Source organism: Lucilia sericata, unplaced genomic scaffold, assembly GCF_015586225.1.
Source record: "Lucilia sericata isolate MDLA Ls3-8-SP2 unplaced genomic scaffold, ASM1558622v1 Contig000439F_arrow, whole genome shotgun sequence".
NCBI lineage: Eukaryota > Metazoa > Arthropoda > Insecta > Diptera > Calliphoridae > Lucilia > Lucilia sericata.
In genome coordinates, this window is record NW_023994454.1 from 320,001 (window position 1) to 332,734 (window position 12,734).

The 12,734-nt window shown below is 33.2% G+C and overlaps 1 protein-coding gene across 1 annotated transcript; it reads right to left on the reverse strand.

The window, feature by feature from the left end:
- Window positions 1-12,131: 12,131 nt before the first annotated feature.
- Window positions 12,132-12,728, reverse strand: LOC119604867 (fibrinogen C domain-containing protein 1-like). The gene is made up of 2 exons (XM_037957755.1): window positions 12,348-12,728; window positions 12,132-12,289 (listed from the first exon to the last, which is right to left on the reverse strand). Exons 1-2 carry the CDS (start codon window positions 12,602-12,604, stop codon window positions 12,157-12,159), a joined length of 390 nt encoding a protein of 129 aa, XP_037813683.1. The 5' UTR covers window positions 12,605-12,728; the 3' UTR covers window positions 12,132-12,156.
- Window positions 12,729-12,734: the final 6 nt, after the last annotated feature.

The window sequence follows — 12,734 nt, forward strand, 5'->3', positions numbered from 1 at the left end:
TTAGAAAAGTGTAATATATACCTAAACACTTAGGCCTGCATGTAAATGTATGTATGTTTGTACTTTCCAGTCCTCTACTACGATTTGATGTAACCACTAACTTTGGTCAGCCACTCAAATTAAGGATTATGTAACATAGAATATTTGTACCGTGAAGCATTTATAAATGCAAATTAAAGTACTTTTGAATGGCAAATGAGGTGTTAAAGAGAAATTAAAATGAAATTACTTAATTTACAAATTAAAATGCCTTAAGTCTTAGAAATTAAGAGAAATATTGAAATAAATGGGGTAAATGAATTACACTTTCCTGGCGTTGCCATATGGCAACGTCTAGTTTATAGTTAAGTTTATAGTCTAGTCCTATACACTAAATAGTCCAATAGTCTGGTCTATAGATTAGTATAGTTTTTGTCTAGTGTAGTCTATAATCTAGTCTGTAGTCTAGTCTATAGTCTAGTCCGTAGTCCAGTCTATGGTCTAATCTGTGGTCAATCTATAGTCAAGTCTATAATCTAGTATATAGTCTAGTCTATAGTCTAGTCTATATCCAGTCTATAGTCCAGTCTATAGTCTAGTCTAGTCTATAGTCTAGTCTAGTCTATAGTCTAGTCTATAGTCTAGTCTATAGTCTAGTCATATATTCTAGTGTATAGTCTAGTCCTATATTCTAGGCTATAGTCTATCTAGTCTAGTCTATAGTCTGTCTATAGTCTAGTCTATAGTCATCTATATTCTAGTCTATAGTCCTAGTCTATAGTCTAGTCTATAGTCTAGTCTATAGTCTAGTCTATAGTCTAGTCTATAGTCTAGTCTATAGTCTAGTCTATAGTCCTAGTCTATAGTCTAGTCTATAGTCTAGTCTATAGTCTAGTCTATAGTCTAGTCTATAGTCTAGTCTATAGTCTAGTCTATAGTCTAGTCTATAGTCTAGTCTATAGTCAAGTCTATAGTCTAGTCTATAGTCCAGTCTATAGTCTTGTCTATTGTCTAGTCTATAGTCTAGACTATAGTCTAGTGTAGTCTATAATCTAGTCATGGTCTAGTCTATAGTCTAGTCTATAGTCTAGTCTATAGTCTAGTCTATAGTCTAGTCTATAGTCTAGTCTATAGTCTAGTCTATAGTCTAGTCTATAGTCTAGTCTATAGTCTAGTCTATAGTCTAGTCTATAGTCTAGTCTATAGTCTAGTCTATAGTCTAGTCTATAGTCTAGTCTATAGTCTAGTCTATAGTCTAGTCTATAGTCTAGTCTATAGTCTAGTCTATAGTCTAGTCTATAGTCTAGTCTATAGTCTAGTCTATAGTCTAGTCTATAGTCTAGTCTATAGACTAGTCTATAGTCTAGTCTATAGTCTAGTCTATAGTCTAGTCTATAGACTAGTCTATAGTCTAGTCTATAGTCTAGTCTATAGTCTAGTCTATAGACTAGTCTATAGTCTAGTCTATAGTCTAGTCTATAGTCTAGTCTATAGACTAGTCTATAGTCTAGTCTATAGTCTAGTCTATAGTCTATAGTCTAGTCTATAGTCTAGTCTATAGTCTAGTCTATAGTCTAGTCTAGTCTAGTCTATAGTCTAGTCTATAGTCTAGTCTATAGTCTAGTCTATAGTCTAGTCTATAGTCTAGTCTATAGTCTAGTCTATAGTCTAGTCTATAGTCTAGTCTATAGTCTAGTCTATAGTCTAGTCTATAGTCTAGTCTATAGTCTAGTCTATAGTCTAGTCTATAGTCTAGTCTATAGTCTAGTCTATAGTCTAGTCTATAGTCTAGTCTATAGTCTAGTCCATAGTCTAGTCTATAGTCTAGTCTATAGTCTAGTCTATAGTCTAGTCTATAGTCTAGTCTATAGTCTAGTCTATAGTCTAGTCTATAGTCTAGTCCATAGTCTAGTCTATAGTCTAGTCTATAGTCTAGTCTATAGTCTAGTCTATAGTCTAGTCTATAGTCTAGTCTATAGTCTAGTCTATAGTCTAGTCTATAGTGTAGTCTATAGTCTAGTCTATAGTCTGGTCTATAGTCTAGTCTATAGTCTAGTCTGGTCTATAGTCTAGTCTGGTCTATAGTCTAGTCTATAGTCTAGTCTATAGTCTAGTCTATAGTCTAGTCTATAGTCTAGTCTATAGTCTAGTCTATAGTCTAGTCTATAGTCTAGTCTATAGTCTAGTCTATAGTCTAGTCTATAGTCTAGTCTATAGTCTAGTCTATAGTCTAGTCTATAGTCTAGTCTATAGTCTAGTCTATAGTCTAGTCTATAGTCTAGTCTATAGTCTAGTCTATAGTCTAGTCTATAGTCTAGTCTATAGTCTAGTCTATAGTCTAGTCTATAGTCTAGTCTATAGTCTAGTCTATAGTCTAGTCTATAGTCTAGTCTATAGTCTAGTCTATAGTCTAGTCTATAGTCTAGTCTATAGTCTAGTCTATAGTCTAGTCTATAGTCTAGTCTATAGTCTAGTCTATAGTCTAGTCTATAGTCTAGTCTATAGTCTAGTCTATAGTCTAGTCTATAGTCTAGTCTATAGTCTAGTCTATAGTCTAGTCTATAGCCTAGTCTATAGTTTAGTCTATAGTCTAGTCTATAGTCTAGTCTATAGTCTAGTCTATAGTCTAGTCTATAGTCTAGTCTATAGTCTAGTCTATAGTCTAGTCTATAGTCTAGTCTATAGTCTAGTCTATAGTCTAGTCTATAGTCTAGTCTATAGTCTAGTCTATAGTCTAGTCTATAGTCTAGTCTATAGTCTAGTCTATAGTCTAGTCTAGTCTATAGTCTAGTCTAGTCTATAGTGTAGTCTATAGTCTAGTCTATAGTCTAGTCTATAGTCTAGTCTATAGTCTAGTCTATAGTCTAGTCTATAGTCTAGTCTATAGTCTAGTCTATAGTCTAGTCTATAGTCTAGTCTATAGTCTAGTCTATAGTCTAGTCTATAGTCTAGTCTATAGTCTAGTCTATAGTCTAGTCTATAGTCTAGTCTATAGTCTAGTCTATAGTCTAGTCTATAGTCTAGTCTATAGTCTAGTCTATAGTCTAGTCTATAGTCTAGTCTACAGTCTAGTCTATAGTCTAGTCTATAGTCTAGTCTATAGTCTAGTCTATAGTCTAGTCTATAGTCTAGTCTATATTCTTGTCTATAGTCTAGTCTATAGTCTATTCTATAGTCTAGTCTATAGTCTATTCTATAGTCTAGTCTATAGTCTATTCTATAGTCTAGTCTATAGTCTAGTCTATAGTCTAGTCTATAGTCTAGTCTAGTCTATAGTCTAGCATATAGTCTAGTCTATAGTCTAGTCTATAATCTAGTCTATAGTCTAGTCTATAGTCTAGTCTATAGTCTAGTCTATAGTCTAGTCTATAGTCTAGTCTATAGTCTAGTCAATAGTCCAGTCTATAGTCTAGTCTATAGTCTAGTCTATAGTTTAGTCTATAGTCTAGTCTATAGTCTAGTCTATAGTCTAGTCTAGTCTAGTCTAGTCTAGTCTAGTCTAGTCTAGTCTAGTCTAGTCTATAGTCTAGTCTATAGTCTAGTCTATAGTCTAGTCTATAGTCAAGTCTAGTCTAGTCTAGTCTAGTCTATAGTCTAGTCTATAGTCTAGTCTATAGTCTAGTCTATAGTCTAGTCTATAGTCTAGTCTATAGTCTAGTCTATAGTCTAGTCTAGTCTAGTCTAGCCTAGTATAGTCTAGTCTAGTGTAGTCTAGTCAAGTCTAGTGTAGTCTAGTCTAGTGTATTCTAGTGTAGTGTAGTGTAGTCTAGTCTCGTCTAGTCTAGTCTAGTCTAGTCTAGTCTAGTCTAGTCTAGTCTAGTCTAGTCTAGTCTAGTCTAGTCTAGTCTAGTCTAGTCTAGTCTAGTCTAGTCTATAATCTAGTCTATAGTCTAGTCTATAGTCTAGTCTATGGTCTAGTCTATAGTCTAGTCTATAGTCTAGTCTATAGTCTAGTCTATAGTTTAGTCTATAGTGTAGTCTATAGTCTAGTCTGTAGTCTAGTCTATAGTCTAGTCTATAGTCTAGTCTATAGTCTAGTCTATAGTCTAGTCTATAGTCTAGTCTATAGTCTAGTCTATAGTCTAGTCTATAGTCTAGTCTATAGTCTAGTCTATAGTCTAGTCTATAGTCTAGTCTAGTGTCTAGTCTATATTCTGGCCTATTGTCTAGCCTATAGTTCAGCATATAGTATAGTCTTGCTAATTGTAGTTTAATTATAAACTAGCGGAAATCGTTGCTTCGTATCAGAACGTTATTGTTAAATAAGCATTTATAAGGTCCTAATTGCCGATCTACTGCATATATGTATGTACTTGGATATGGTATTTTAAACAGAATGAGAGCTCTTTTGGTGTTAGTTATAAAAAAGAAATGCATTACTTGCTGCAATTTCCTCCTCCCTTAATAATTTTTAATTTTAATAAAACCCAATAAATATATAATTTTCAATTTAAATGACAGTCATATTGAATGGACATTGATTGAAAGGAAGACGCTGTTTACATGCACCACTGATGATAAAATTTCACCATAATAGTTATGTTCGCACTAAAGAGCCGCATTTACTGACTGGCTGAGTGACTGACTGGATGTAATCAATTGGATTCAATTCATTCATTCATCAATTCATATTTAAACTCATTCATATGTTCATCATACACAACACATATCCTTCGTGTTAACCAACCAATTGTTGTTGAAGTTGTCATTGCTATTAGTCTTTAAGTATGAATCATGTGTTCTTCGTGTCTTTATGTATTAACTGTTTTGTTATGTTTTTACAGAGAATCTGAAAAGTTTTCAGACAACTTTTAGAGTTATTTGACTAGTCTGTAGGCTAGACTAGTCTAAAGACTAGACTATAGACTAGACTATAGACTAGACTATAGACTAGACTATAGATTAGACTATAGACTAGACTATAGACTAGACTATAGACTAGACTATAGACTAGACTATAGACTAGACTATAGACTAGACTATAGACTAGACTATAGACTAGACTAAAGACTAGACTATAGACTAGACTATAGACTAGACTATAGGCTACAGACTAGACTATAGACTAGACTATAGACTAGACTATAGACTAGACTATAGACTAGACTATAGACTAGACTATAGACTAGACTATAGACTAATAGACTAGACTATAGACTAGACTATAGACTAGACTATAGACTAGACTATAGACTAGACTATAGACTAGACTATAGACTAGACTATAGACTAGACTATAGACTAGACTATAGACTAGACTATAGACTAGACTATAGACTAGACTATAGACTAGACTATAGACTAGACTATAGACTAGACTATAGACTAGACTATAGACTAGACTATAGACTAGACTATAGACTAGACTATAGACTAGACTATAGACTAGACTATAGACTAGACTATAGACTAGACTATAGACTAGACTATAGACTAGACTATAGACTAGACTATAGACTAGACTATAGACTAGACTAAAGACTAGACTATAGACTAGACTATAGACTAGACTATAGACTAGACTATAGACTAGACTATAGACTAGACTATAGACTAGACTATAGACTAGACTATAGACTAGACTATAGACTAGACTATAGACTAGACTATAGACTAGACTAGACTATACTATAGACTAGACTATAGGCTATAGACTAGACTATAGACTAGACTATAGACTAGACTATAGACTAGACTATAGACTAGACTATAGACTAGACTATAGACTAGACTATAGACTAGACTATAGACTAGACTATAGACTAGACTATAGACTAGACTATAGACTAGACTATAGACTAGACTATAGACTAGACTATAGACTAGACTATAGACTAGACTATAGACTAGACTATAGACTAGACTATAGACTAGACTATAGACTAGACTATAGACTAGACTATAGACTAGACTATAGACTAGACTATAGACTAGACTATAGACTAGACTATAGACTAGACTATAGACTAGACTATAGACTAGACTATAGACTAGACTATAGACTAGACTATAGACTAGACTATAGACTAGACTATAGACTAGACTATAGACTAGACTATAGACTAGACTATAGACTAGACTATAGACTAGACTATAGACTAGACTATAGACTAGACTATATACTAGACTATAGACTAGACTATAGACTAGACTATAGACTAGACTATAGACTAGACTATAGACTAGACTATAGACTAGTCTAGTCTATAGACTAGACTATAGACTAGACTATATACTAGACTATAGACTAGACTATAGACTAGACTATAGACTAGACTATAGACTAGACTATAGACTAGACTATAGACTAGACTATAGACTAGACTATAGACTAGACTATAGACTAGACTATAGACTAGACTATAGACTAGACTGTAGACTAGACTATAGACTAGACTATAGACTAGACTATAGACTAGACTATAGACTAGACTATAGACTAGACTATAGACTAGACTATAGACTAGACTATAGACTAGACTATAGACTAGACTATAGACTAGACTAAAGACTAGACTATAGACTAGACTATAGACTAGACTATAGACTAGACTAGACTAGACTATAGACTAGACTATAGACTAGACTATAGACTAGACTATAGACTAGACTATAGACTAGACTATAGACTAGACTATAGACTAGACTATAGACTAGACTATAGACTAGACTATAGACTAGTCTAGTCTATAGACTAGACTATAGACTAGACTATAGACTAGACTATAGACTATAGACTAGACTATAGACTAGACTTAGACTAGTCTAGTCTATAGACTAGACTATAGACTAGACTATATACTAGACTATAGACTAGACTATAGACTAGACTATAGACTAGACTATAGACTAGACTATAGACTAGACTATAGACTAGACTATAGACTAGACTATAGACTAGACTATAGACTAGACTATAGACTAGACTATAGACTAGACTATAGACTAGACTGTAGACTAGACTATAGACTAGACTATAGACTAGACTATAGACTAGACTATAGACTAGACTATAGACTAGACTATAGACTAGACTATAGACTAGACTATAGACTAGACTATAGACTAGACTATAGACTAGACTATAGACTAGACTATAGACTAGACTATAGACTAGACTATAGACTAGACTATAGACTAGACTATAGACTAGACTATAGACTAGACTATAGACTAGACTATAGACTAGACTATAGATTAGACTATAGACTAGACTATAGACTAGACTATAGACTAGACTATAGACTAGACTATAGACTAGACTATAGACTAGACTATAGACTAGACTATAGACTAGACTATAGACTAGACTATAGACTAGACTATAGACTAGACTATAGACTAGACTATAGACTAGAATATAGACTAGACTATAGACTAGGCTATAGACTACACTATAGACTAGACTATAGACTAGACTATAGACTAGACTATAGACTAGACTATAGACTAGACTATAGACTAAACTATAGACTAGACTATAGACTAGACTATAGACTAGACTATAGACTAGACTATAGACTAGACTATAGACTAGAATATAGACTAGACTATAGACTAGGCTATAGACTACACTATAGACTAGACTATAGACTAGACTATAGACTAGACTATAGACTAGACTATAGACTAGACTATAGACTAGACTATAGACTAGACTATAGACTAGACTATAGACTAGACTATAGACTAGACTATAGACTAGACTATAGACTAGACTATAGACTAGACTATAGACTAGACTATAGACTAGACTATAGACTAGACTATAGACTAGACTATAGACTAGACTATAGACTAGACTATAGACTAGACTATAGACTAGACTATAGACTAGACTATAGACTAGACTATAGACTAGACTATAGACTAGACTATAGACTAGACTATAGACTAGACTATAGACTAGACTATAGACTAGACTATAGACTAGACTATAGACTAGACTATAGACTAGACTATAGACTAGACTATAGACTAGACTATAGACTAGACTATAGACTAGACTATAGACTAGACTATAGACTAGACTATAGACTAGACTATAGACTAGACTATAGACTAGACTATAGACTAGACTATAGACTAGACTATAGACTAGACTATAGACTAGACTATAGACTAGACTATAGACTAGACTATAGACTAGACTATAGACTAGACTATAGACTAGACTATAGACTAGACTATAGACTAGACTATAGACTAGACTATAGACTAGACTATAGACTAGACTATAGACTAGACTATAGACTAGACTATAGACTAGACTATAGACTAGACTATAGACTAGACTATAGACTAGACTATAGACTAGACTATAGACTAGACTATAGACTAGACTATAGACTAGATTATAGACTGATTATAGACTAGACTATAGACTAGACTATAGACTGGACTATAGACTGGACTACAGACTATATATTCGACTATAAACTAGGTGGACCCACGTTATTTACATGAGTAGCCCTATCTGATCTGTTTATTGCAAACAGTACTGTGTGTTGCACACTGTAGTCAAAGATACATAATTTTCTCCTACTTGTTTTAACACATTATTGACAATTTGAACAGACAACTGCTATGTAGTATTGATGCTCCATCATGTTGACTATGATTTAGACATTGTATCGTGCAGGCATTTTCAGAAAAAAATAGATTGTTGTAAGTAATATGTATTCCGTTGTGCTTTTAAACCTTGCATCACTAGATTTTGGAAAGATTTTTGTAACACCTAAATAAATTTAAACGGTTATATGATTTAAAATATAATAATCATTAACTACTTAATCAAATTTTACTAGGTGTGACGAGTGCTTTAGGGATTTTTATGATCGAGCATGCAGGACTATGACTATTATATATTGTGAATTGAAGAATGACATTATTTGATCGGTGCTAAAATAAAAAAAAATATTTAATTTACTTTTAAGGTATCAGTTCTTTACCAATTTAACTAAGTTTTCATAAAATAAAAATCAAATAAGATGGAGGTTTAGTAAATTTGTTCATTCTGTTTCTAACACAATTAGAATAAGATTTAACAACTTATAATTACTTATGTTAATTATGCATAAATCATGATAAAATTTTGCCGTAAATGTATGACAAAAATCAGGCCACATTTGTATCAAACCCCTGTGTAAGGTATTTTTCAGAAAATAACTTTAATAAACAAAATTTTGTAACCAATTTATTTATACCCTCCACCACCAAAAGTGGTGATAGAGGGTATATATAACTTTGTCATTCCGTGTGTAACACCAAGAAATATTCATCTGAGACCCAACAAAGTATATATATTCTGGGTCCTTATCAAATTCTGAGTCGATTTAGCTATGTCCGTCTGTCTGTCCGTCTGTCCGTCTGTCTGCCTAAAACACGCTCACGTTAAAACTAAGCAAAGGAGGTACACCAAATTCACCGAAAATATTCATTGTTGTCCTAAGCAGTTTGGTATTGAAAATGAGCAAATCGGTTCATACCGGAAAAAGTTATGAATCAAAATTTAAAACAACCTCGGAAAAAAATAAGCATTTTTTACACATTATGATATAATTTTCTCGAAAACTATGCAAGATAATTTCATGGAAATCACCATATATTCGTTTCTGCACAAGATCTTGATCCCTGCTGAAAATTGCCAGAATCGGTCCACAATTTCATATACCTCCCATACAAAAGTACAAATTCCCGGAAAATGGGTTTTTTGTTAATAACTTCCGCTACAATGTCGATATTTTCACAAAATTTCACAAATTAAAATCTTATGTCAATAGAATTCTTCCAGAGGAAAAATTTTATGGATCGGTCCATAATTGGACATAGCTCCCATACAAGGTCCCCTCCCGAAAATCACTTAAACGCGCATAACTCATTACTAAATTAAGATATCTATATAAAATTTGGTACAAGTATTGCCCACATGCATAGAAATATTACCGTGAAATTTTTTTCCGATCGGTCCATAATTGGTCATAGCTCCCATACAAGGTCCCCTCCCGAAAATCACTTAAACGCGCATAACTCATAACTAAATTAAGATATCCATATAAAATTTGGTACAAGTATTGCCCACATGCATAGAAATATTACCGTGAAATTTTTTCCGATCGGTCTATAATTGTTCATAGCTCCCATACAAGGTCCCCTCCCGAAAATCACTTAAACGCGCATAACTCATAACTAAATTAAGATATCCATATAAAATTTGGTACAAGTATTGTCCACATGCATAGAAATATTACCGTGAAATTTTCTTCCGATCGGTCCATAATTGGTCATAGCTCCCATACAAGGTCCCCTCCCGAAAATCACTTAAACGCGCATAACTCATAACTAAATTAAGATATCCATATAAAATTTGGTATAAGTATTGCCCACATGCATAGAAATATTACCGTGAAATTTTTTTTCCGATCGGTCCATAATTGGTCATAGCTCCCATACAAGGTCCCCTCCCGAAAATCACTTAAACGCGCATAACTCATAACTAAATTAAGATATCCATATAAAATTTGGTACAAGTATTGCCCACATGCATAGAAATATTACCGTGAAATTTTTTCCGATCGGTCTATAATTGTTCATAGCTCCCATACAAGGTCCCCTCCCGAAAATCACTTAAACGCGCATAACTCATAACTAAATTAAGATATCCATATAAAATTTGGTACAAGTATTGTCCACATGCATAGAAATATTACCGTGAAATTTTCTTCCGATCGGTCCATAATTGGTCATAGCTCCCATACAAGGTCCCCTCCCGAAAATCACTTAAACGCGCATAACTCATAACTAAATTAAGATATCCATATAAAATTTGGTATAAGTATTGCCCACATGCATAGAAATATTACCGTGAAATTTTTTTCCGATCGGTCCATAATTGGTCATAGCTCCCATACAAGGTCCCCTCCCGAAAATCACTTAAACGCGCATAACTCATTACTAAATTAAGATATCCATATAAAATTTGGTACAAGTATTGCCCACATGCATAGAAATATTACCATGAAATTTTTTTCCGATCGGTCCATAATTGGTCATAGCTCCCATACAAGGCCCCCTCCCGAAAATCACTTAAACGCGTATAACTCATTACTAAATTAAGATATCCATATAAAATTTAGTATAAGTATTGCCCATATGCATAGAAATATTACTGTGAAATTTTTTTCCGATCGGTCCATAATTGGTCATAGCTCCCATACAAGGTGCCCTCCCGAAAATCACTTAAACGCGCATAACTCATTACTAAATTAAGATATCCATATAAAGTTTGGCAGAAATATTGCTCATATACAGAGAAATATTACTGTGAAATTGTTTTCCTATCGATTCATAATTGATCATAGCTCCCATACAAGGTCCCTTTCAGAAAAACACTTAAAGGCACATAACTCATTACCAAATAATGATATAAATAAATACTATTTTTGTTCATAAATACTATTTTGTAATGCAAAAAGCACTTAATGTTATTTCAAAAATTTTTCACGATCGGTCTATATTTGGTCATATTTCTCATACTAGGTCCTGCCCCTAAAAGCGCTTTAACCGTGTTTAACTATTTGCATTATAAATTTGTGTAGAACAAAATTATATATATATGTATGTATTTTGAAAATCCTTAAATCTTTCACACACATGCAAATACTAGATATAACTAAAGCATATCTTAGGGCGCTATAAAAATTTAAAAGGAAGTGGCGTTTCTAATGTTCAATAAATCTTGGAATTGTAGTAGATTTAAGATGTTTAAATCTTGGGTTTTTTCTATTTATGACATGAGAAAACTTATTTCTACAAATATTTTATTAATTAGAAATGTATTAATACAAAAGTTGCTGGTGGAGGGTATTTAAGATTCGGCTCAGCCGAATATAGCACTCTAACTTGTTGTACATAACCTTATTTAGTTACCTTACAATGGATATGTTGATGGATTCGTACTTATGCAAATATGGATTACGTGAGTATGAATACATGTTCATGTCACATGTCCTTTGTAAGGCGACTAAAGACAGGTTTCCGCGTACACCGTAATCGGCACCGACAAAAAAACTTACTTACTTTTATTCCATATTTTTATTGAATTTAGGACATTATAAATATTTTTCACCAAATCTTCATAAAAACAACAAATATATAATATAACTTACGAATTTGTGTTTATATTCTCTTAGGTCGAATCATCATTTGAACGAATTTCATTGAATATTCATAACCATGAAAATCACCCCAACATATGCCTTGTCCATTCAGAGGCGGTAGGGGATTATTATAATATTTTCCATTTAAATTGCTGGAAAATGGTTAAAAATAATACCAACTGGATAAAAGGATAATTTCGTACAATTTACCTCCTGAGACACTTTTGATACCACCATGCACCCATTTTTGTAATGGCACAATTTCTATCATCCGCCATATCATTGTCACGATCTTTGGTAGTGAACTTAAAACCCTGATGATAGCTAAAAGAATCTCCTGCAGTGCCAGAATAGCTGCCTACTTTTATTAATTTGTAATTATCCGTTTCGTTACCAATTAGAAATCCATCATATTTGGCATATTTCACAATGTCATCGAAATCTTGCAGTTGTATCATTAATTCCATGGGTTGTAGTGCAGTCGTCAATGCGTGTAATTTCTCTAGCCCTATAAAGAACTCGCCATCTATATCACCGAAGCCGGCTTTGTATTCCGACCAATTGCGATAGAAATCTACGGAACCATTAATGCGTCTT

Bases quoted from the DNA above. Each gene is read 5' to 3' on its own strand.
- LOC119604867 (XM_037957755.1), bottom strand. From the start codon at position 12,604: ATGGAATTAATGATACAACTGCAAGATTTCGATGACATTGTGAAATAT. The intron at 12,290-12,347 runs GTAAATTGTACG...ACCATTTTCCAG, and splicing joins TATCAAAAGTGTCTCAGGAG to CAATTTAAATGGAAAATATT.